We start from the raw sequence: 24,902 nt of genomic DNA, 5'->3' as shown, positions 1-24,902 counted from the left end.
GGGCTGAAGGCCCCACTCAGCAGATCAGCTTCTTGCAGTCTCCTCCAGAAGGGCTACAGAGGGGGCTTAAGACCCATCAAAGCAGTACGGCATGACTTATCCCATAGTATAAATCTCTCATATGGGCATGCACAGCCCTAACAACCTGCAGGGCTCATGGTGGAGCCTGCCCAGGGCTAGGACTCAGCAGGGAAACCAGCTCCTGATGCCATAGTGTCACGGCGAAGCCTCTGGGGCTGGGCTGTAGCCATGCCCAGTGGCATCAGAGCTTTGTAAGTCATCTGCCAGTGACAGCCTCAGCTTCCATCCAGGCACAGTAGTGGTGGGATGCAGCCATTTCACTTCCCTGGCCTGGGTGTGTCCCTGGCCCCTCTCCTCCTCCTCATGCTGCATGCCTGGACGTCAGCAACCAGCCCCAAAGCGCTGCCTCATAGAGCAAATTAAGGTTTTCTCCCTCCACCAGTTCCCTGGGCAGCCTGTTCCACTGCCTCACCACTCAGAAGAAATTGTTCTTAATATCCAACCTGAGCCTCCCCTGATGGAACTTGAGGCCATTACCTATCATTCTATTGCTGTTACGTGGGAGAAGAGGCAGACCCCTGCCTCGTCACAACCTACTTTTTCCAAGCTTTACCAGATATCCTATTTCATCTATGACCTGCCAGAGGCAGCAGAAACTCCAGCAGGAAGCTAATGTGCCGGCTGACCTCAAGCACCAGGAGCTGCCAAGACAGAAGGCTGTATTTTCAGCCAGCGTCTCACTTTCAAGTACCCCAGGCTCCATTGTGTTAAGTTCAACTTCTTTTCTAATTCTTACTTTCATACTGTTTCCTCCCATTAATAATGTATCTTCTCAGCTCTCAGTGAAGTAACAGAGCATAGGTGTGAATGAGGGTTTCTGAGAGGCAATGTGTGTCACACTTTGTAATTAGTGACAACTGGCCAAGATGGTCACATCAACCGGGTGAATACAAATGGCACTGGTGCTTTGCTGGGGAAGTGAAAGCAGTCAAAGCAGTGATGCCCTATACGAAGACCAGGTGCAAATATTAGGTCCTATTTTAGGTGGGGATTGAGTACCATGTCTGGCTTTACTCCACCAAAATGCTAATAGCAGTTGAAGAAACAAATTTTGGAGCACGTACTAAAAAAAAACAACCTAGAAATTACTAAATAGAAATCCTCCCAAAGAGGCCATGTAGCCTCCAGTGGTCAGTATTAAGGAGTTGCAAAAGAGGTATATTATATTATCTTCAGTAGTACTGTCTTGTAAAAGAAATCAAAGAATCATAGAATCACAGAATCATAGGGGTTAGAAGGGACATTTGGGGATCATCAAGTCCAGCTCTCTGCTCAAGCAGAATATTGGACCATGATCACAACCTGGACAAGCTGTCACACTGGCTTTGGCTTTCATAGAAATCAAAAGAGAGTTAGATATTATTTTCAGGGGAAAGACCAAACTTTACAATGTGGTACTTCCTGTACAACTGTAAGACAACAAATGTTTCTTCCTTCTGTTTAGGAATAAGATGTCACAGCTGAAGCCAAACTGAGGAGAGCGAAGTCAAATAGATGCTGGCAAACTCATGAAACAGGCAGTGCTATCTATAATCTCATGAGAAAAAATGATTTTTAAATGGGCTGCGCTGTGCAGCCTTGAACTATATTAGCTGAGCATCTTCTAGGACATAAGCGAAACAATTTAAGAAGGCAATCACGTCTTGCTCAATTGTTACTCCTGACTTTTGCCTTATTGAAAAAGATGAGAGCTGTGGGATTTGGTTTGCCTTTGTGCTGTGCAAAAGCTGTTCTGTAAAAGTTTAAGTCGGATAAGGCTATTCATATGTAACACTCAGTTGTGAGGGAGCCTCTCAGGGTTGGCACTAGAACAAACACAAGACCCTTCTATCTATATGTGCTAGTAATAGTATTTGTTGAAAATACTGCAGTGAAGCACCTCCTTCATCCTTTCAAATCCCCAGATGCCAAAGCAGCTAATAAATGCAAGCACCGTTTGGCCTCCCATTGAGCATTTCATATCAAGGCTCTAGGCAGCAGGAGGGGCAAAGCCAGACACTCCCCGAGTGGATTTGAAGAGTTTAAACACTACTGAGCATAAGCAGTGAGGAACTCACACTGCCAGTACTGCTGTGAGTTGCCAGCACATTACCAAGGATACGGTGATACTGGAAACGTTTGACCCGAGGGAAAATTTTTACCTAACTGTCTCTGTTAGAAAGGCATTTTTTTTCTTGGCATTTAGAGGGCACCATCAGAATTGTGAAATGAGCAAGATTTTTTGGTACTTTGAATAAACATTCTCTGTACAATTGCACTATTCCTAACCAGTCAAAATCCAGTCTGTCACACACCCGAACAAAAACAAAGGTGGGTCGATATGTTTACTACCTGTTTTTATTCCTTCTAGTTAACAAAACCAGTTACTAGGCAGCAGTGCACATTTACCCTAACTGTCCAATACTTTTATAGTTTTGGTTACAGGTAGGGCTGAGCACCAACAGTTTTAAAGAGAACAGTATGAGTGGGTATTTCTGGATTCACTACAAGCACTACAGCAGTGATTTATTACTGATGCTCTGTCACAGGAACTACATTGGAACTTCATTGTTTTGGCCCATTACTGCTTTTCTCCATGCCATCTCCAAATGTTCAAGTTTTTCTCATTTCGCCTTTTATAGTTGCATTTGTGATTGCTTACAGCATACATATCATTGTGACTCCATTTGTGTTAAGTCTCTAAAACTTTTCTTTCTGTGAGTTGCAGAGAAAAAAAATCCCTTTTGTTGTGGGGAAAAAAAAAAAAAAACCCTGAAACTCCTAGCCTAAAGTCATCTGCCAGCACTGGGAGAGAGCAAAGAGAGGAAAAGTCTGCCAAAAAAATTGAGCAGCTTTGAAAGGTAGCACCTCTATAATGAGGATACTACTCAGCTGTATGTTTGCTACAAGTAATTCAGGCCCCAAGACAGTGTTGAGCAGACCAAAGCAGCCATTAGGCGGCTCTGTGCTCTAGGCTTTTCCATTAGACTGTAGCTAACATCATATTTTTAGTCCAATTGCAATCAAAGATTGTCAGCTCCTCTAACTTGTTTCCTTCCTCAGCCTACAAGAAAATTTTCTGAACAAGCATTAAAAAGTCCTCTCTTTTATGTTTTAATGGACAAGGAAATTTTCCAGTTACCTCAGCTATTTCCCAAACCCAGCGGGACCAAAGTTTGGCAACTTTATAATATCAGAGAAAAGAATAATGATACATGTTTTGCATCAAGTGTCAGCATTATGGTGTTCTCAGGGAATAATGGGGACAGCAGGCACGCATATCACTGATCTAAAGTGGCCCTTAGGAAACAATGTAAGAGGTCAAAGCTAAATCTTCAGATTTTATTTTTTTACAGTTTTTTTAACCTCTGTCCCAAATAATTATCTAGGGAGATATTAACAGAACAAAAGGTGGGCAGCAGGAGACTGGAAAGGGGGGATGGTCAGTGCTACTCTACCAGAAGAGTTCTTTTTCGTTGCAGAGCTGCTTACGTGGTAAAACCACCCGATCACTGATGTGAAGGACTGACCACAGTGTCTAAAGTGAGCCCTCCAAAGCACTCAGGCCTTGTCTAAGCAGCAGATGAGATGAAATAAGTAGGGACAGAGGGATCAACACTGCACCTTGAATGTACTACCTCCACCCAACAACCTGTCCTGTGCCTCAGCATGAAAAGGAGACACAAGGGGACACAGCAAAAAGAAAATAATGACTGCTGGAAGAAAGCAGACAGAAAAAAATGAAGAATAAAGAAAATGGGCAGCAGCTGTTCAACACCTATGCACAGATGAGAGAGAAGTGCTGTGCTCTTCCCTGCTTTTCTAGAACCCTCAGAGACAGTAGTTTCAAACTGGATCAGCACATTTCTGTTACTGGGCTGTGAATGGTGAATACTCCTGGTCATCTTCATTGCAAAGCATGGAACTGAAAATATGTTTCTTCTTTGCAACCTTCAAGAAATAGACCCTTAATAAGCATAAGTGTTTGCATTTGGTTCTTGGTAGTTGCAGACCAATGGATAAGGACACTTGTGTTTTGAGTGGTCTGAATATTGTACTGACACTTGAATTGCTCTTCAGAAGATGCTCTATCCACACAATACATACCTTAATACCTGCGACTAATACATTAGAGGAAAAAATAACAGTACAAAACCCAACAATAAGGTATGAGAGTGCTTTTATTAAGACACTACAACACAGCTATTCAGATAGTCACAATATCAGTTTCTGCTGGGCCTGCATGGTATCGAGCAGAAGCAACTGCTCAGCTTCCATCAAAGGTATTGCTCTGCTGAAATAAATACGCAAATCTCTAGCCCTGCCACAAGAAGACGTTTAGGATTGTACACACCACAGACTATAAAAATAGGTTGAACTTTCACTGTGTACAGAAAACAAACCTATATTTGACAGCAAACAGCAAAAGTGAGGAGACACCTACATCATAAAAAGTTAATGATTGTGTTTATCAGACTTTAAACTTACAAAGGTAAGTTGCAGTTTCATTAATGAATTATAACCAAATTGATTTTTTTTTATCAGGATCTGAGAACTGATATTTCAGCATCAAAAAGACAAGTCAAAGATTTTTACTTCTTACAGGTCCACTTGAATCAAAACAGAATATAAAAGATATATCTAAAATTAATTGATGAATCTTTAAGCTGTGTATAACCTCTAAGATCAACCAGTCTGACCTTTTGCAAAACACAGGCCAAATCTTTTACCCAGCAGTCTTAGTACCTAACAGCAGTTGGATAGAGGGGCTAGAAAAGCAGATTTTCAGTGCTATTCCGTACCAGCACCTAAATGCTATGGCTGATATGAGTAGTCGTGAGCTCAAACTAACAGCCAACTTCCACTAGAGAGCTGTGTATAATAGTGTTCATTTCACTTAATAAGGAATTATCTTGTTCACTGCAAATGTCTGCATTACTGTGATGCCAACCCAGCAGCCTCCACCACTGGCCAGAAGGTGTGTGTGTAGCAATTGGAACCTGGCAGTGGTAGGGATGAGTTACCGCACTCTCCATCTTCCAAAACACTCACTGAAGAGTCCTGCAACGGCTGCATCGTGTGTCAAAAATGTTTTTGTTCCAGTTTATCCAGCTGAACAGATTGTTGTGGTATTCACTGAAGCACAAAAACTAAACCTCTGCTGCTGTAGTAATGGTAGGGTCTTGCAGTGCAGCCAAAATAAGGGTCAAATTCATACCTACTGTGTGCAGTTGGAGTGCTCTCACTTTGCTGGGCAGCACACTGTACCTCAACTGCAAAATCACTCTGGTCTTATTAAACAGAGCAGGTAGGTAGCAATGGAGTTATATGGAAAATTACGGATTAGTAGCAAAACTTCTTTTATTTTTTCACCAAGCCCTTCTCAATTAAAAAATTTACAGTTGAACCTCAAGACTCATGTCAAAGGATACGCCATGCAGGTTGAGTCACAGACTCATTGTGCATTTTCTTTATTTGGTGATAAATCAATTACTTGTTCTCCAGCTTCTGTATACTTAAGGCGTAGCACAATTAGGTCTTCTGTGTTGCTGCATCTCAAGGTTTCAACCTCACCTTAAGTATACAGTGAACAACAAAATGAAAATGAAATCTCTAACGTTTTCCTGATTTACTTCCTGAAATATTTAGAGAAACACGTAACTTGCGTAATAATACAAATTATGCTAAGAGGGGAAAACTGCAGTGTGGGATAGTGGGATAACCCAATCTCGAAACATGAACAGAGAACCACAAACCATGAAGTCTTTCCTTTTTCTCTTGTACTTTTTTCCATGTAAAACTGCCAAAGAAGTTGACTTCAACTTGGAGCTGCAGACACAAATAGCTCTTTGAACATTAGGAAAAAGCCAAACTGCTACCAAAACAAAACAAAACGAGGGATATGGAAGCCTTGTACTTGTGATGTTAAGAGCCAGTGTTGGAATCATTGGTGGTCACCATCATGAACCGTAATGAAAGCCTGTAATTCTCTGTGATGAGGCACAATCCAACAAGAAAAGAAAAAGAAAAAAATCGTAAGATATGCAATGAAAGCAAAATGTATAGGGAAGAAGAACTGAGTTGTTTCAGCAACTAAAAGGAGGCGTTGTCTGAGAACTCCAACATGCTTATTATTTATAAATATTGTGATCCTGAAAATATCCTTTATGCTACAATGTCATTGTACAACTCTGTAATTGCCATTAATATCAAGTGTTGCAATCACTCACGACCACTCAAGAGAGCAGAACGAGTAAAGCCTCAGAGTCTTTAAATGCACCTTTCAATTTAATAGGCCTAGATATGTTTTTATGCTGGGTTATGGGACCTGTATCATTGACGGAACTGCACAGCTGCTGAAAGAAAAGTTACCTTCCCAGTGAGCTCCAGACTAGACAGACTGCCCAGACTTTGGGAAGCAATCAGAGTATCACCATCACCTACAGAGGACTCACAGAAGCTGCCATATCTGACTATGGAAGGTGGACTTTGTAACGTAAGTCTAGGGGAAATTGAGCTTGTAGTGACTGTTCGAGATCCTACAAGCAGATAGCTGGGGTACAGTCTTCCTTTTTCTTTCTTTGTCTTCTAGGTGAGAAACTCTGCACTCAGTGAAGCAAATTATCTGCAAATACCATCATGATGAATCTAGTGAATTTGCTGTGGTCATGGCAGCTGCATTCTTGTGTATGAGGCCTCCACCAGGAAGGAGTTCCTAACTGTGGTAACAGTGCCAGATAAGCCCCTGCCCAAGAATAAAATGCAATCGGATCCACAGTAAACAGCCATGAATTATGAAGCAGCGTTGGGTATTATTTCTCAACACCTCTCTTTTCTGTTCTTAAAGGCACAAATATACAAACGAGCGTGAGCATCTAGATTTTACAGATAAAAAAGTGCTGAATCCTGTACTGAATCTGTTCCTGAATCTGGGAAAGCATTAAATTTCAAAATTGCAGAAGCAAAACTTGTTACAGTGATGAACGCTCCTCAGAGCTGTCTATACAGACTCTCTGCAGACTCTTGCAAGAACCACTTGAGTATTATCAACATTCCAGTTTTTTTTATGTCTAATATTCCACCATTTATTTTTTTTTTTAATAGATCCTACTGAGAAATAAAGTGAAACCCAAGCATTTTCAAAAAGGGATAACTTCTGAATCAAATTAGCTTCTGCAGTAGCTCTGCCTGTGGCAGGGGGGTTGGAACTTGATGATTCTTGAGGTCCCTTCTAACCCAAGCCATTCTATGGTTCTATGATTCTATGACTTAGAGGGGCAGTTTCCCTCTTTTATTATACTAATCCGTGGTCTAAAACTAAAAAAGGTATACTTTCTGTGGAAGTGGTCATTGGTACACTTTAAAAGTGACAAGTGGCTGAGACTGAAGATATGAAGGAAGATGAGGAAAAGGAAGCTATCATCTCCTCCACATTCTGCAGCATCTGAAAAAAGGCAAGAATTGTAAGAATTTCATATTTCTATGATCTTCACCCAAAGCAAAAAGGTTAGGAGATTTGATACCCTACACAGAGGATGTTCATCTGCAAGTATTTAACCATTTCGCGAAGAGCTAAACAGTTAAAGAAAGTAACTTATCATGATTCAGTACTTACATCTGGTAATGTGGAAGTCACTAATCATAGAACACTTGGTAGCTGAAGTTGTCAGACTTGATTCTGAGGTTGTATCTTCCCATCTTTCTCTTGCATTGGAAAATGACAAGGCTCACAACTGCCACCACAAAGCCAAACACAGCAATAACAATAAGGATGATATATCCAACTCCCACACCAGGCTCTTTCTTTCTCTTCGAATCAGATGCTAAAAAAAAAAAAAAAAAAAAAAAAAAAAAAAAAAAAAAAAAAAAAAAAAAAGGTGAAAGACAAGCTTTGAAATTCCTAAGTCTTTTTCTGGGGAACAAAGCCAGGCAAGCAGTATAACTTTGCCTACAGATTAGCCAATAGAACTGTGATACCACATTGATACAACATTTTAAGGAAGGTGATTCTCATGGAGAAGTCCAAGTTCTCTTTTTCATGTAAAGTGTAGTGTCCCTACAGACATTAGTCTGGTATGTGTTGGGAATTTGACTCTACAGTATTCTGAAAAAATAAGAGTTAAAGGATGAGGATTGGTGACTTTGAAATGCTATCTTACTTTTGTAATGCCCCCAGAGATGAAGTCTTCTTCCATCTTAATCCTGCCCCCATCCATCTATAGTTATTAAAAATGTTGATTTTCTTTTACCTCCTAAGTAATCCTTCTTTAAACACAAAGCATTTAAGGAAAAGTTATGCAGGTGTGCGGGGTCTCTAAGCAGCAGAGATCTGGCCACGACAGTCAATGGAGCCACACTGAAGGAGTCACTCAACTCTGTAGCCTGGACATTTAGTGCCACCTGAGAAGCCCGAGGGTCTCTTCAATATCTGCACGTTTACCTGGTTCACATATAGGCACTTCCTCATCATTGTCCAAATTTGCAAGCAGATTCCCCTCTCCTGTAACACTATACCTCTACGTATGTTTGTGTCTATACTCTTTTGCGCTTCTAATTCATTCTTGTAAGTGTTTGATGTATGTATAAAAAAACCTCTGTTTGCATATGCTTCCAGGATAACTCTCATCTACCCATGCTCCTGCACAGTACATAGGGTGTGCAGAAGACAAAGAGTGATACATACATGTCAGTAATTAGAAACAGGATCTAAGGCACAGAATAACAGTCCAAGTGACAGAATATCCAGGACATCATTCTAAGACAGGCCAAGTCAGTATTGCACAATACATTTATTTTTAGTTAGAATTTTGGTATGTAAAAAACATGAGGTCACTTCAGAGCCTTCTCCAGGCTGAACAGCCCCAGCTCTTTCAGCCTGTATGTCTAGCCTCATATTTAAAATGCAATGTGAATATCCAATATAGAAATATAAGACAATATCTTGTAGCACCAGATTGCAACAGCTTTGCCTAGAAACTGATAACATGCAAGCCAAACAAAGCTCCCATCTCCACAGGTCCTTTTGTGCAATGGCTGTTTTGCTATTAGAAGTGTTTCGGTGTCTCCAGTGCAAATGGGAGTGAGCCCTACATGATGCAAATGCTGTACAAAGGAAGCTGTATTCATTGATAAGTTTTAAAAGAAGAACTAATTGAGAAATGAACACTGAAGGCCCATTCTAACAGACTCCTACCTATACATAGAGGAAGAAAAATAAAATGTGCTGAATCAGAGTCTGTTTCAAATTCCAAACGAATATTGTGACCATCACAGTATAGGAGAAAAAAATATCCCAAATCAATTACCAGCCCATAGTCAGAAGAGCATGAAGCATTTTCAAAACAGGCAATCAGTGAGAATGAAGGATGACCTCTGTCTATTCCTAGTAGCCATGCATTAAAACTATGGTGTTGGTGTGTACAAATACTCTCAGTGAGTGCTTTATGCCAATACGTTATGAATACAAATGGCTGGAGGAGGCCAAATAACTGTAAATGTTAACAAGCAGCAGTTGCCCTTTAAAACAACTCAGGATAAATGCAGAAAAGGCAGAAGCATAGCATAACAAATTACTTGTATGCAGAGCTGGCATTGACCATCTGTTAACCTATGCTGCATCACTCTTCCAGGTTGACTACAGTGCCATGCATCGGCAAGGCTCTCCACCTTCCCTTGCAGTAATAATGAAGTCAACATCAGGACGTGTAAGGAAACACAGCAATGCAATCTCTGACATCCTTTGATTTAGAAATTCAGAACTCAATATAATTGTGACCAAAGTACAATGTAAACACTAGAAAAACTGATTGCAATCTAAGTCACAAACCACTTTTGCACTCTGCAATTTTAATTGCTGCTTGATTTCATGGCTGTTGTACTTGCTGCCCTGGGAAATAGCTACACTTTTTTCTTCTCCTTTTCATTCCCTTGACAATTTGATAGTTTCTTTGCCAGAAGGCACACACTATTTTATGCTGTCACACAGCTTCTGCGAGAACTGTTCCTCAGAAAAATATGTCGAGCATTTTGTTTCATAGATTTTCAGGTTCCTTTGCAGTGAAAAAGAGTCTTAAGACTCTCTGTCCCCCTTTTTGCAAACATCTATTCGTAACTCACCGGCAGATTTACACAGAGGACCCCAGGATGTTCTGTGGGTAGCGACGATTTCACCGGTTTTCAGGGATCGAGCTGTATGGCATCTCTGCAACAATCAATTCAGCAAGTCATATGGCTGACTAATGGATAACACAAAACCTTTTGGAGAGTATGTGAAAGCCCAGTGCTATTCTGACCCACAGAAGTTTGTGTTTCTTAATGTTATGATTTACTGGCTTCAGTGAAACAAAGCAAAGTTCAAAGGAAATGGCATTAGGGAAACTGGTTTAAAATCTGCAGTTAAATACACTGGAAGACATGGCTGTGAACAGATTTCTCATGGACAGTCTCTTTCTTTTTGTTAACTCTCTGTTTTAGAGAAACCTTACAGGGGAATAAAGCTTCTCACTCTGTCTATGTGTACAACACACAGCACACTCCTCTTCTGCACACCTTGGCAGCGCCATTCAGTTTGTTTGCTGTCCTGTAAGACACAATCTAAAGGCCTGTACTGGGAACAGTAAACTGCTGAAGTTATTCAGAAGATACTCTGGCTTTCCCAGAAGTACATATAAATACGGAGAAACATAAGAAAGCAAGGAAATGCAAGGGTGTCTCACCAAGCTTGACTGCACAAGAATGTCTCATCAGTGTTACCAGCCTAGTTACCCTGACACACCTCTATAATCCACTGCCCGCAAGTGTCCATAGCCAGGCCAGCCCACCAAAAAATACCCTTGTAGGTGTAACTTTGGTCTATCCTTGAACAGCTTTCCCATTCAGACAGATCCACAGCTAGACAATACGCTCATGCAGCTGTTCCCTGTGTCAGTGTTTCCTTGGTTCCTGCTGGTGGTGAAGCAGCCTTGTTCCACCAAGTGTATGGGTGGTGGTAGCACAGCTGTCTTCTTCCCAAAGTCATGTCTCCTACTCATTTCTTACTACTGTACTCCCTAATCTTTTAGAGCATCTTACTCTCTTCTCCAAGGAATAAAGTGTGAATAAGAAGATAACACAGAACAAGTAAGTCTGTTACGCAACTCAAACCCAAGCAGCTAAACTGCTCTATCAGTAAACCTACCAGCTCCTAGAAATGCAACTGTTTGATTCCTCACTGAAGCAATGCCAGCCCATTCATATCCTGTCCTGCCCATTCCTCTTCTTCCCCTGCCTCTCACCTTCTTCCACATTCTTCCTCAGCTCTGCAGATCACTGCTTGTGCAACCGTTCCGTGAACCTGGGGAGGGATCCAGCTCCCCAGAGTGGGGCATAGCCTGGGGGTTGCTCATGCACTGATACTTGATGCCCTAAATCATCTGGAGCCATCTTTCCATCTATCAGATTTCTCAACCCTACTTATTTTATTTTTATCTTTTTTTTTTAAATATTGGGAAAGCTTTATAGCTTGAGGAAGGAAACTAGTATCTTCAGCTTGCCTTTTTTAATCTTTTAGGAAGAGATCATTTATTTTATAATGAGCTTAAGCTGAGTTATTTAGAGTAGAGGAAGGTGTTAAACAATGGAGGAGTATCAAACTCTTAATGAAAACATCCTCAGTGGGAGAAAAAGAAAAAAAAAGAAACAGGAAAGTTGGCAGACAGGAGGGAAAACTCCTTTGTAAAGGGCATAAAGGGGAAGAAAAAAATAAAAAGGGAGGAAAAAAGCTATCAGCAAAGCCTGATTATTATTATTTCATTTTCATGGTAGCAACACATTTTTAGATTAAGCAGTGTGTAGTCTTCATGCAGAATTAAAAGGAAACAATGCTTTGAAGCACTGGAGGAAGACGATTAGCAAGTGAAATTTTTATGAAAACATTGTTTGATCTACTACTCATAAAAGCAGTAGAGTTTTTAAAAGCCCTGTTAAAACCTATTAGATTCACAGCCTTAGAAACTTAATGCCGTGGAGCTTCCTCTCCTGGCACCTAAACCCTGACCTGGAGGAACAAATCTCAAGGGGAAGAAGAAAGGACAGAAAGGCATTCCAAATCCATTTGCTTAGACATTCTCACTGAAACTGCCAATATGGGTGGTAACTTTTTGTGACATGCCTATGTGATCTGACACATTTTTGAACAGCCTCTCTCGCAGTAACTTCTGCTCATTGCCTTCCAGCCACCCTAGGATGAGGTGAAAGGTTCAGTCCCCAAGTCCCCCAGCCTTTTAACACCCATTGCTGTGCACAATCCACGCTTCTAACTACAAGGATTTGAAATAGAAAGAAAGGGAGACACTTCCATATGGCTGTAGTTCTTCCCCATTCCTCCCTGCTTTAGTGGAGGATGAAGGAGATATTTTAAACCCAGTTTGGAAACACGATTCCTTCAGCTACACAGAAGGACCACACAAGGCACACCAGAGAATAACAGCACATAGCAAAACCCTTACTGTCCTGCAGGTGCTTCCCCGGGTCTCCATGCAGATACGAATTTTGCAGTGTAAGTAAACTACAGAGTTGTTGACAAAGGAAAAAATCTTCATCTTAAACTGTGCTTTGCTTGAATTTCCATTCTCTAGAAGCGTGGTGTATGTATTTGGAATAGGACAGCTGAAAAGGAGGAGAAAATTACACATAGCAGCTATAGAAGTAACAGAATGGCCAGGGTTGGAAGGGACCTCAAGGATCATGAATCTCCAACACCCCTGCCACATGCAAGGCCACCAACCTCCCCATTTAATACTAGACCAGGCTGCCCAGGGCCCCATCCAACCTGGCCTTGAACACCTCCAGGGACGGGGCATCCACAGCCTCTCTGGGCAGCCTGTTCCAGCACCTCACCACTCTCTCTGTAAAGAACTTGAGTCATGTTGTGGATATAGTGTAGGAAGGATAAGGAACTATTGCTGCTTTACTATCACAGACAGCAAATAGAATAGGAGATACGAGAGGTAGTGTGGGGATGGAAAAGAAGAGAAAGAGTGCCAGAGAGCACTTAAGTTGGCTTCACCAAACACAAAGTGAAACCAACAACTTATTAATAGGAATACTTTTTGTTGCTAAGAAGAATGACTATCCTGAGTTTTCAGATGGAAAGTGAGCATAGGGAACATGATGTCAAGGTGAATTGAGGGATCCAGACTCGAACAAGCATTCTCCTTTACCAGAGGCTGCATTAATATTGTCTGTGTCAATCAACCTACACCTTCAGTGATGAGAGTTACATAAGATCTTGTTAATATCTCAATCATAGAGATATGGGTAAAGCACACATTTCAAATATTCCTTCACTGTTGCCCATGAAAATCACCTATTCCTTCTCGTCAAAGGTACAACGCCTTTACAAAACTATAGGGAAGATAACCAAACTCTAAAAATGACCACATTGCACTTTAAAAAAAGTTCTCTTCATACTTTGTTCTAATGTTTGACCAGTTGAACATTAAGGGATAGTGCATATGAATGAAGAAAACATGCAGAAAAGATATTTTAAATAAAACACATTTACAGTCAACGCCACTGGAAGATTCAAGGCAGGGCACATATTATTTCCAAGTGACATTTGCTGTACCTGTTCTTGATAAAAGCAAACGAGAGGGGATCCACTGAATTGTTGGTTGGAGTTGCCCAGCAGTCAGTGAGGACCACTTTCAGCTTGCTGTCATCTCTCTGAATCCCCACTTCAATCAGGACATCATCACTGGCAGAGATACTGAAATTTTTTGGTACTGGGGAGTTTCCAATAAATAACTGCATTTCTGTTCTGAAGCGTCCAGATCCATGTAAATCCTCAAAAATAGTGTAAATTCTGAAACAACAATTTGACTTTTTTTTGAAGACCACAAGTTTGACTGCTTCAGTGAGGCATAAAATGGTGTCTCAAACTCTTGTGCATTTAAGCAGTGAAAAGTTAACTGCAATCTAGGATACTAGGGAAATGTTCAAGAGAAAAGGGGAAAGATGCATCAAGTTTTCTGCTGGAGTGTTAGGAAGCACGGAAATGCAAGAGGAAGAACTGCAGGTGTAGAATGTCATGGCAATACAAATAGAGCAGATAGATATTTGAGTAGTCTTGGAGGGCTACAAGACTATGATCTGTCTTAAAGGCCCAAATAAGAACAGTAAAAGCTTAGCACAGAAGATAAGAGACGAAAAGAAACAAATTTGAACAGCATGTGAAAGACATCAGAAAATTAGACAGCTTAGAGAGAAGGGGCTGGAGAAGGATTTGCACAAAGGGAGAACATGGATCAGCAGAGCAAAGCTTGAACTTCTGCTTTTGCTGGGAGCATAAACAGTAGATTTGATTCCATGTTAGTATGCTACTACAACTTATAGCTACATGTGATTACCCAGGAAGGCAAAGGGCAGGAATCCTATCTCCCAGAGATGCACCAGTAGCTCCCAAAATTTTATTTTCATCTATGGTTTGGCCAGATAATGGTCATGAGCATACCAGCATTTCAAAGCACAGATACTCCTTACCCTTCTGCAGTGTATCCAGAGGAAGTCAAGAGATTGTTTTGAAACACACAGTGAATAGGACTAGCAACTTTTAAGTGGTGGATTACTCCCTGAGCAGAATCATCATTCCGTAGCATGGTTTTCACTATGGTGTTAGTCACATTCTGGAACACAGAAAAGAAGAAAGCATAACTTGATCACTGCTCCACAAGGCAATTTCTGTACATGCAATTTGGCATGGTCTGAGCAAAAAATTTGTTTTGGGATCTATAGAGGCATCTCCAGCTTCTAATTACTGGGAGGAACTGAGGTGTTTTCTAAGTATGATACTGAAATTTCTCTTAAGAAAGAAGAAGATTCTGGCAGCTGCAGAGGAAGCCCAGAGAGGTAGAAAAAGGGGATTTGGGTTGGAGAGGCTCTTGAGCTTTCCTGCTGAACCCCAGAGATGCTCTTCTCTTTCTTGCTTGCCCTCTGCCCCAATCACATGGGCAACTTTCTACTCACATTAAAGTGTTTTCTTTTTCCAAAGACATTTCTTTGCCCAACACTTCAGCAATGAACAGAGTGTACCCCTAGATGGGCAACTGCCATTGCCCGTTACAGAGAGGGAAAGTGAGTGCTCTGGGTCTTCTTGGCTTTCACAAGCTCAGGGGACTTACGGTCTCAACTTCAGTGCCACATTCGCTCCAGCCAGCCTGCAGCACAGCATGAGTGCCATTGCTGATGCTCACGTTGCAAAGAGGCTCCCCCAGGTACAGAGAGGATTCAGGGATGGATTCCTGAAGTAAAAATCCCTTTTGGATGGCAAGAATGGTCTTCTCAATTTCACAGAACACTGTCACTGCATCTTTGATGGAAACCTCCTGGGCAGGCTTAATGAGGGGGGCAGGAGATGCTCGAGGAGGAACATTGGAAGCTGACTCAGAACCCGTGGTAAGAAGAGGTAGCGTCACACTGGAGAATGGGGTGTCCTCCAGAGCTTTGTTTTGAGTAGCAGATAAGTTCAATGAAGCAATGGAGGAAATATAAGTTGAAGTCTCCAAAGATGCCACAGGTAAAACTGCACTGGGTACAGGCTTCCTGTCCACCACAATTCCCTCCTGGCTTGTAGGAAATGCTGAAGAGTAACAAAAATAAAGGTACTAAAGTAATTTACAGATTCAGATTGATTTGATAACATAAAAGCAAACCTATTTGAGGAAATTCGTAGTTACTGGCAGAAAGATAGGAAATACAGAAGTAGCTATATTTTTAACCAGCTATACATACTGCCACAGCTATGGCTTTTTTTTTTTTTTTTTTTTTTTTTTTTTTAAAGAAATAACCCGTGAAATACGTAAAGCACTTGTGAGAAAAGCCAAAGTGTTTTATCTCACGAGAGCTACAATAACTGGTATGCTTGAGCAAAGCACATATACACAGTTTTTGGATGATCAGGACTTGCAGGAGATCCTCAATTGCAAGCGTCTGAGCAAGTGTTCGAATCTTTTTGCCTAGTTCCATGGCACACCTCTGGCTGTAGAGTATAAAAAGGAGCAGAATTTGTTTAAAATTCTGGTCCCCTTTTGAGCAGTTTTATCCAATAAATATTATACTGAGTGCTTTGGAAACACCATTTATGAGGGACATGCAGGACAAACTTTATGCAGCAGGTCCATCTTGCATACATTTGCCTGGAGAGATACAGTTGGCAGTTAACGAAGACACTAGTTGGAATCTGTTAGGATTCTAGGAAGAGGGCAAGTAGGGGAAAAGGAAAAGCAGAGATTAAGATCAGCATGTATGTCAAACACACTGCTTTTAGCACAGACTCTGGGGTTACCCCGTGGCATTTTGCTACCAGAAACAAACTTTGTGTCTGACTTAGAATCAGAGAATGGTATGAGTTGGAAGGGACCCTTAAAGGCCATCTGGTCCAACTCACCTGCAATGAACAGGGACACCTACAGCTACATCAGGTTGCTCAGAACCCTGTCCAGCCTGACCTTGGATGTCTTTCAGGATGAGGCATCCACCACCTTTCAGGGCAACCTGTGCCAGTACTGCACCAAAAGACTTAGAGATCACCTATATAATAAACTTAGTTTGCAGTGGAACAGGATGTGTCTTGTTGCACAAAAATTCTCTTAAGCAGTTTTTAATTGGCTGCAAATGCAAATAACATTTTTTTTCCCAAACAACATAGATGTACATATATGCACACATCCTCTGGAGCTTTCCAGTTTTCAGGGTGCCCCAAATTGAAAAGTTGTGGATTTGAATGTAGCTGAATTTGAAGTTTGTGCTCTTTCCAAGCTGAATTTCCCAAAAGCTCGTTATCATAATAAATGTGATGGTTAAACAAAACAGAGCAAAAGTTGGTATCAGCTCACAGATCCTTGTGACTTCTTCAGCCAATGAGTAGCTTATCACTTTGGTTACAAAAACAAGCACAAATTACGGAAGAAGCCTAAAAGGATTTAGAAGCTCAAAAACTGATTATATGTCAGCTAACAAATGATTCAAGGAAAGATAGAAGAAGCTAGATGAATCAACTAATACAAAACAGTCATTTGTCATACTGTACTAACTTTTCATCCCTGAGGCAATACAGAGGTCACACTGTGCAACTTCTTTCTACTACCTTTTCTGCCCTTCTCTGTTACTGCCAATGGAAATAACATACTTCTAATGGCAAAAATGAGAAAACAGAACTAATAGAAGACTCTCACAAAGATAGCATTAAAAATTAATATAATCAAATAAGAGATTATTGCAGTCAGAAATACATAAACTCCACTTCAAGTCTTTCCTCATTAGCATGCATACAACAAATCAAATTCAACCTTGGCAAAAGTTCAGGGCCTGTGACAAGAATAACCTTGATCCAACAGACAGTGCTCAGAGTTCAGTTAGCCATTAGATAATAAGAAAAAATTGCCTGCACAGTTTCTTCCGGGTCTTTCTGGATGCACATCAGCAAATCCATCATTGCAACTGCAGTGGTAAAATCCAAGTGTGTTATAACATGATGCATCTGGGGAGCAGTCATCTTCTTTGCTCTTGCACTCATCATAATCTGTTGGGTATATTTAAGCAAAAGGCAAAGGTGAAGAGTGTATAAATGGAAACGTGGTATTTCTGAAGCAGGTTCAAGGGGTAGGCACCCCACAAAGCACTACAATGAGTTAGCCACAATCTTAGAAATTAACCTGAGGTGCAACTTCCCAGATTCACCGTTGCAAGGATAACAGGCAACAGGAGTATACAGAACAGGCCATGTACTTGCTTTTGATGTCATTTTGCCTGAGATTTTAATTGGCAGCGTGTAACAATAACATTTGGACAAACTTGTCACATTCAGGATATATAATTTGATATTGTTTTCAGAGATGACACATCAGTTTGTGGAACAGGATTCAACAGTAGTTAGTCAGGAGACTACTGCTTATTGTTACTTAGATCTCAAAGAAAAAAAGATTCAACAATAAGCCATTGTACTCATCTTGACAAACTGTTTACTTTTGTCTGAACTCTGGCCCGCAGGTGAGCAAAGGAAATGCATACTCCCAGTCCAGGAATTTTCCTTTTCATTTATTTGTGCCTTGGATTTAAAATTATCAGTGCAAGGCAGAGAGTAATGTGTTTCCTAATAATTTTAAATTAAGTTAACTATGTCTGTGTACAATGACACGTTTCCATGGTGGCTAATAAAACCCTCAGTTTGTTACAGTTTCTAATAACTCCGTATCTTCTTCTCTATAAAATTTATTGCTAGCTAGAGACAAAGAGACGAGTTTGTTCTGATCAGGTGAACCTCTCTTCTTATCTTTTGATGTTTTCTGATAAAGCTTATTGGATGGATAAGTAGAAGCAATATAAAACAGAGAATGGTTTCTCATCCATTTGTTTTACAGATATTTTCACCTAAAAAAAAAACCAACATAATAATAATAGGCTTTACGATCTTTCTAGTTCTGAAGAACAATTGGGCTATAAGCAGCTCCTTACCATTTATGAAGAGACTGTTCTTGTCAACTTTGAAATAGGAGCTGTGTTCAATTGCATCATGAAAAGCGGTGATGATGTAGTAGATATCCACATCTTCTGCAATCAGTAAATGGAAACTTACCACAGTGCTCCCATTAGTAATATCAGTTATCAACACTTTAATCAGACCAGCATCCATCTGCTGAAGGACATCAAGGGGCAGTGATTTATGTACCTAGAATGAAAACCAAGTACACAATTTTAATGTGTAGATAGAATTTTAATGAGTAGATAGAAGCAATTATATGTTAGGCATTGTACATTTCCCAGAAAAGAATATTACGCATTATGAGTGCTTCATACTCTGGAGGGAAACAGCATCAAAAATTACTTTTTGCTTTATAATATTTTCACTCTATAGTAGCTGAAGGATAGGGCATATATTTAACTGTGAGCATTAAAGAAGTGATTAAGATACTTCATCTGTCATTTGGCATGACTCCTTGCAAAGGCCTCTGATAACAGCAGGGGAGAGAAGAAATTGCAGGAATGCAGAATCATAAAATCACTTAGGTTGGAAAAACCTGTAAGATCAAGTCCAGTCATCACAAAACACTACCTACCCCACCACTAAACCACATTCCTAAGCAACATATCTACATATATCTTAAGTACCTTCAGGAATGGGAACTCCATCACTTCACTGGGCAGCTCTTTCCAATGCCTCACCACTCTTTCTGTGAAGACATTCTTCCTGACATCCAATTTAAGCCTCTCCTGATACAACTTGAGGCCATTTACTCAGGTGACAGGTGATAGGATGCAAGAATAGAAACTGACAGCCAGCTCGCTACCATCTCCTTGCAGATGATTGTAGAGAGTGGTGAGGTCTCTGCTCAAAATCCTCCACGCTGAAAAGCCACAGTTCCCTCAGCCATTTCTCATATGTCATTTTCTCATCCCTTTACCAGATTCACTGCTCTTCTCTGAACATGTTCCAACAAATCAGTGGCCTTCTTGTAGTGATGGGTCCAAAAGTGAGCACACTGTTTGAGGTGCAGTGTCAGTGGTGCTGCACAAGGGGACAATCATTTCCCTAGTCCTGCTGGCCACACAATTTCTGATACAGTGCAGGATGCCATTGGCCTTCTTGGCCACCTGGGCTCACTGCTGACTCATGTTCAGATGGCTGTTGACCAGTGCCCTGGGACATTTGCTGTCAGGCAGCTTCCCCAAGGCCATGCTTCAAGGGGTTTTCATGACCCAAGTGTAGCACACAACATTTAGCCTTCTTGAACACCATACAAGGTGGATCACAAATCCTCCCTGAGCATCCAAGAGCCAGGCTAAGGAATGGCTCCACAACACTTTGAATGGGAACAGTCTCCCTCAAAGCATCACAGTGCTAAGCCTTGGCTGAGCTGAGGGCATCCTGGAGAAGTCAGTGAAGTTTACGGTATTGTATACAGTCAGCTTGCAACTCACTAGCAGCCAAAGAGAGAAAACATCACCTGTGCCAAAACACACTGAGCCTCAGCTGTGGGCAGCCTGGAAGCAGCCTTGAGAGTATGCTAGAGAGCAGGACAGTCAGCTTTCTGCAGGACAGTACCACATAGCTCTGCTTGAAGTTTTACATCTGTTGGGCTACTCAGCTTCTCCATCTCCCGTTCAGAGAATAGAAATTAGAGAGTTGAAGAGACTGGAGATGTAGATTTGACCTCCTTTTCCAGTCTTCATAGAATCGTCAAGGTTGGAAAAGGCCTCTCAATCATCTAGTCCACCAATGTCTCCACCATGCCCACTAACCATGTCCCTCAGTGACAGATCCACATGATCCTTGAATACTTCCACCACTCCCTGGGCAGCCTGTTTCAGTGCCTCACCATTTTTTCTGAAAAGAAATTCTTCCTAATATCCAACCTGAACTGCCCCTTTAGGTACCTATGCAGGGCAGCCATCCACAGGAACATCTCCTGCATTAGAGTGGCAATAGGACAAGTCTGTCAGGCACGCATAGGAGCCCAGGGACACACAGCAATTTTGGCATTTGCAGCACCATTGCCCTCCATCTCCAGGCTCAGCACCAGTCAGAGGAAGAGCAGACACAGGCCAGATGGCATTGTCTAGCAGGACCAACCCAAGATGAGACAGAAGGCTGATAATAAGAGTACAGCTGTAAAGAGCACATGGAGAAAACATTTTACACAGAAGGACAAACTTGTCTCAGAGAAACTGGAAAACATCCACAAGTTCTCCCTTAATTGTTTTAATCTGATTGCCCATGCACACGAGACTGAACAGGACTCCCTACCTGCAGAGGTCCTCCAAGGGGACACAGAGAACACGCACACAGAGGCTTGCACACCTGTCTGGCATCCAACCACATCACACACGGAGTGCAGTGCACACCTGAAGGCCAGGTGCCAGGGTAGGCACAGGCTGCGCGGTACCACCCATCAACACTGTGACTTTTCCATTAGGTCTAGGAGATGCTCACTGATCCCCTCTGTTTCATAACATCTTTTCCCCACACGTCTGGAAAGTCTTACTGCATCCTTTCACACTTACAACTAAAAGATGCAGCAAAAGAAAGAGTGGGCCATCAATTCCAAGCCTGAATCAGGTGATCCTGAGCTGTCAGTATTATAATCACGCTTAGAAACTGCCAACAGAAGTGTAACAGTAAACTGGCAGCTCACATCCCTGCTCTACTTTAAGACCATCTCTTCAGGATATAACAGGCACTTCCTTCCCTTGCTCAGCTTCCTAGAGCATTAAGGAGGTGGGTGGGGACTGTGCTGTGATCACCTCCAACCCCTTCTTCCTCTATACATCTCCTGCAGGAAATATCTGCAGCAGAAGGGCTGGAGCTCAGCCACGAGGTCAGACAAAGCTGGTGTCAACGGAGCAATGCTCAGGGCATAGGCCGTGACTGTTGCCAGAGAAAGCCTAGGGAGAGTCAACGGGGCAGCTGTGGGAGCTGACAAGAGAACTGTCAGAATCCTCATTTCTCTCACACCTGTGCACATAGCCCATGTGTGGGTTTTTTGTTTGTTTGTTTGTTTGTTTCCTGGATTGTCCCAGGTGACAACTCCATGTATCAAGGCAGATGTATCTGTCCACTATGTATTATCCAGCCAAGCAGACCAGGCTCTGCAGCCCTTTTTTGAGTTGCTGGAATTAATTGCATTGTATGGAGCAAACCCTCTGCTTGCACCCACAAAATGGTTCCCACATACCAATTAGCCCTATGCAACAAAGTTTGCAGTGCCCCATAGGGGGTGTGCAGTTAGAGCTGGGAGAAAGCAAGGGGCAACCTCACTGGGAAAGCCTGGGGAGCCCCAAAACCCCTGTTCTCCTAGGCCACAGGGCTTCAGGACATAGTCCCTTCTCCCTTTCTGCCCTTTCACAACAATTTCATAGAATCATTAAGGTTGGAAAGAACTCTAAGATCTCCCAGCCCAACCACCAGCTTACCTCCACCATGCCCACTGCCCATATCCCTCGGTGCCACATCCACACAGCTCTTGAACACCTCCAGGGACGGTGATTCCACCACCTCCCTGGGAAGCCTGTGCCACTGCCTCACCTCTTTCTGAGGAGAAATTGCTGCCAATATCCATGCTGAATGGTTGGTGGTAAGCTCTAAGTTTTTGTCTTTTAATCTTTTTTTTTTTTTTTTTTTTCCCTGAGCTTCTGGACACTTGCTGATTTCAGAGAGAACTCTTAATTCATTCACAATTTCACCTCTATTTCCTTCTCAGCTTTCTCCTCAAGTTTTCGGGTTTTTTTGGTGCTTCCCTGTGACTTAGGTTTGGGATGTTTGGTTGGTTGCTTGCTTTTTGTTCGTTTGTTTGTTTGTTTCTGCCCTTATCCACATTTTTCGTTACTGAGGACTCAGAGCTCAAAAAGCATCACTGTGATATTCATCTGTACTTATATTTTGCCACTAGGTGACACTGCAAAACCCTTTATTCAGAAGACTGCAGGACTTCACTACAGGTACCACACCCTGGGCTACCAACATAATGGTTGATGAAGCAGGGCTTGAAAAGACTGAAAAGACAGAACTTTTTAGAAGAAACCTCCATTTTTCTCACTAGAAAAACGAAATATCTTGTATCTGTTGTTGCTACTATTTCTGTAGCACACACAAAACACAGCAGCACCATAGGTGTGCCAGAAGAGACCCCCAGGAGAGCAAGGCAACACCAGTAGAACAAATGCCAGCACCAAGGGAAGGAAATGACCCTAATAAAATAAGACAACTACACTCTAATTGTGTAGATGCCTTAATCCCTGTATCAAATTTCATGCCACACTCAGATAGCTTTGAATGCAATTATTTTAAGTGCATTAAGCTACATAAAATGAAGGCTGTGTCAGTTCCAAATGAGAGGTCACCTTCACAAGGCATTGCCAGTTATTAGTTTCCCACTGTGTGTCAGACAGTATTTAAGACACTAGAATTCAAACCAAGCTTTTGCATTCAGGATTTAATACACATCAGTGAGCGCATTCTCAATTCAGACTTTTTGTATTCCTCATTCATTTTCTTGAGGGCAAGCCCTAGTTCTCATGATTTTCCTCCTGGCTGTAGCAAAGAAGACTAAAGCACTTTCTTACCCTTAGCTATATTGTTCTTCAGGTGCAGTACAAGTAGGATTATGGAGCTGGTCTGGACAATGACAGTGCAAATTGTCACATCGAGTTATTACCTTGCTTTCATCTACACATTATTTAAGGAACAGCATTTCTTTTCGCTGTGCTGCCAGTTTAACCACGTGGCATTTAAGTGCTAGGGCAGCTCTACGCAGAAGACCATTACACACATTAAGGCTTATAAATCCTCTCAATTGTAGATGGTAACTCCAAAGAGGTTTAAGTAAAATCTTCAGCAAAATTTATTTAACTGGGATTTGAGAATGCTTTCAAATCTCTGAAACTTTCCCTTCCTACTTTAAAAGAATCTATTTCTGGCCCTTGTAATCTGGACAAGAAATATGCTGACCTTTTTTTTCCTGAACTTCTCTTACTTTGATGTCAAACAACATTTGTAATAAAACACTCATGGCAGGTTTTGACAAAGTTCATAGAATCATAGAATCACAGCATCACTAAGGTTGGAAAAGACCACTAAGATCACCTAGTTCAATCATCAGCCCATCTCCACTATGCCCACTAACCTTGTCCCTCAGTGTCACATCCACACAGTTCTTGAACTCCACCACCTCTCTGGGCAGCCTTTTCAGTATCTTACCACTCCTTCTGAGAAGAAATCCTTCCTAATATCCAACCTGAATCTCCTCTGAGGTTGTTAGAGCTATAGACAGTGGCTCAGGGGTAGATGGAATCATCACTAACGTAGCTCACCTGTGGTTGGTCCACAGAATTGGAGTGCTAGAAAAAGGAGAGGGTGCCTTATAATCACAAGTATTCTTTTTCCAACTGGAACTTTGAGAACTGGGTAAAACCCACACAAAACCTACTCTGTTTCCTTTATATAATCACGTTACAAATTCTCTCCATACCAACTTGGATCCATGACTTGCTGAGTTAAGGAATGTGAATGAGCAGCTCACAAAGAAAATACATTCATTTTAGCCCTTTTTAATAACGTGCTATTGCAAAATAGCCTCAGGCAGCGAGTGATGCTAAATGGAAGTGAGGTTAGCGGCGAGCTGCTCCCTCTTCACTTTGCTAATCACATCCCTTTCGCTCTGTGGCTGCTTTTCTGATGTGACAGCTTGGAGCTGAAACAACACAGAGAAAGCTGTGATGTGCTAACACATCCAGAAAAGTGCAAACCAGTAACAACCAGTGGGAAACCTATATGATATCTGAGAAAACACCATGCACAAATAAACAGAGCGCACATTTTCCTTCTTAGAGTGTTCTCCAACTTCGTGTTGGCCTGACCTCTGCCTGACTACCAAGAGTTGCCAGTGAGTGTCCTGCAGACAGCTATGTTTGCTGTCAGACTGTAGCTCTGACCACAGCGAGAGGCTGAGGAGACCTTTGCAGTGTTTGAAGAGGCAAACAATGGTCAGTATCTATCATCTATCTATCATCACAGCTTCAGCCCTCTGAAAAAAGGAGAAAGAAGGCAATAAAGCAGCCCAGCATAACCAGAGGTTTTCCAAGCAGATGTGTTTGAGCAAACATCAGCAGGAACACACTTCTGATAAAATTAACCAAGAAATGATAAGAGCAGTGCTGTCAGAGGCAATACCCAGGCATTAAGAGTGTGCTGAAGGAGGAACTGACATGGCTGTGTGCTTTGATGTCCTGTGCTCTAATTAGAGGCAAGGGCAGAGGTGACTTCACAAGAAACCACACCCTTTGCAGATACAGGGCTACAACAAAGGATGATT

The 24,902-nt window shown here is 41.7% G+C and overlaps 1 protein-coding gene across 1 annotated transcript in view; it reads right to left on the bottom strand.

Moving 5' to 3' along the window:
• Positions 1-4,223: 4,223 nt before the first annotated feature.
• Positions 4,224-24,902, bottom strand: part of UMODL1 (uromodulin like 1) — a 48,150-nt gene continuing 27,471 nt past the window's right edge. Inside the window, 9 exon segments of the mRNA XM_085222790.1 lie at positions 4,224-6,050; positions 7,676-7,883; positions 10,177-10,261; positions 12,546-12,705; positions 13,667-13,903; positions 14,581-14,723; positions 15,219-15,676; positions 17,480-17,617; positions 18,550-18,763. Of these exon segments, the coding sequence (XP_085078916.1) occupies positions 7,696-7,883; positions 10,177-10,261; positions 12,546-12,705; positions 13,667-13,903; positions 14,581-14,723; positions 15,219-15,676; positions 17,480-17,617; positions 18,550-18,763 (1,623 nt within the window). The 3' untranslated portion in view covers positions 4,224-6,050; positions 7,676-7,695.

The sequence above is a fragment of the Meleagris gallopavo genome, chromosome 1, assembly GCF_905368555.1.
Source record: "Meleagris gallopavo chromosome 1, MGAL_WU_HG_1.1, whole genome shotgun sequence".
Taxonomy (NCBI): domain Eukaryota; kingdom Metazoa; phylum Chordata; class Aves; order Galliformes; family Phasianidae; genus Meleagris; species Meleagris gallopavo.
The sequence above is the reverse complement of the archived record's forward strand: the minus strand, read 5'-3'. Positions and strand labels throughout refer to the sequence as shown.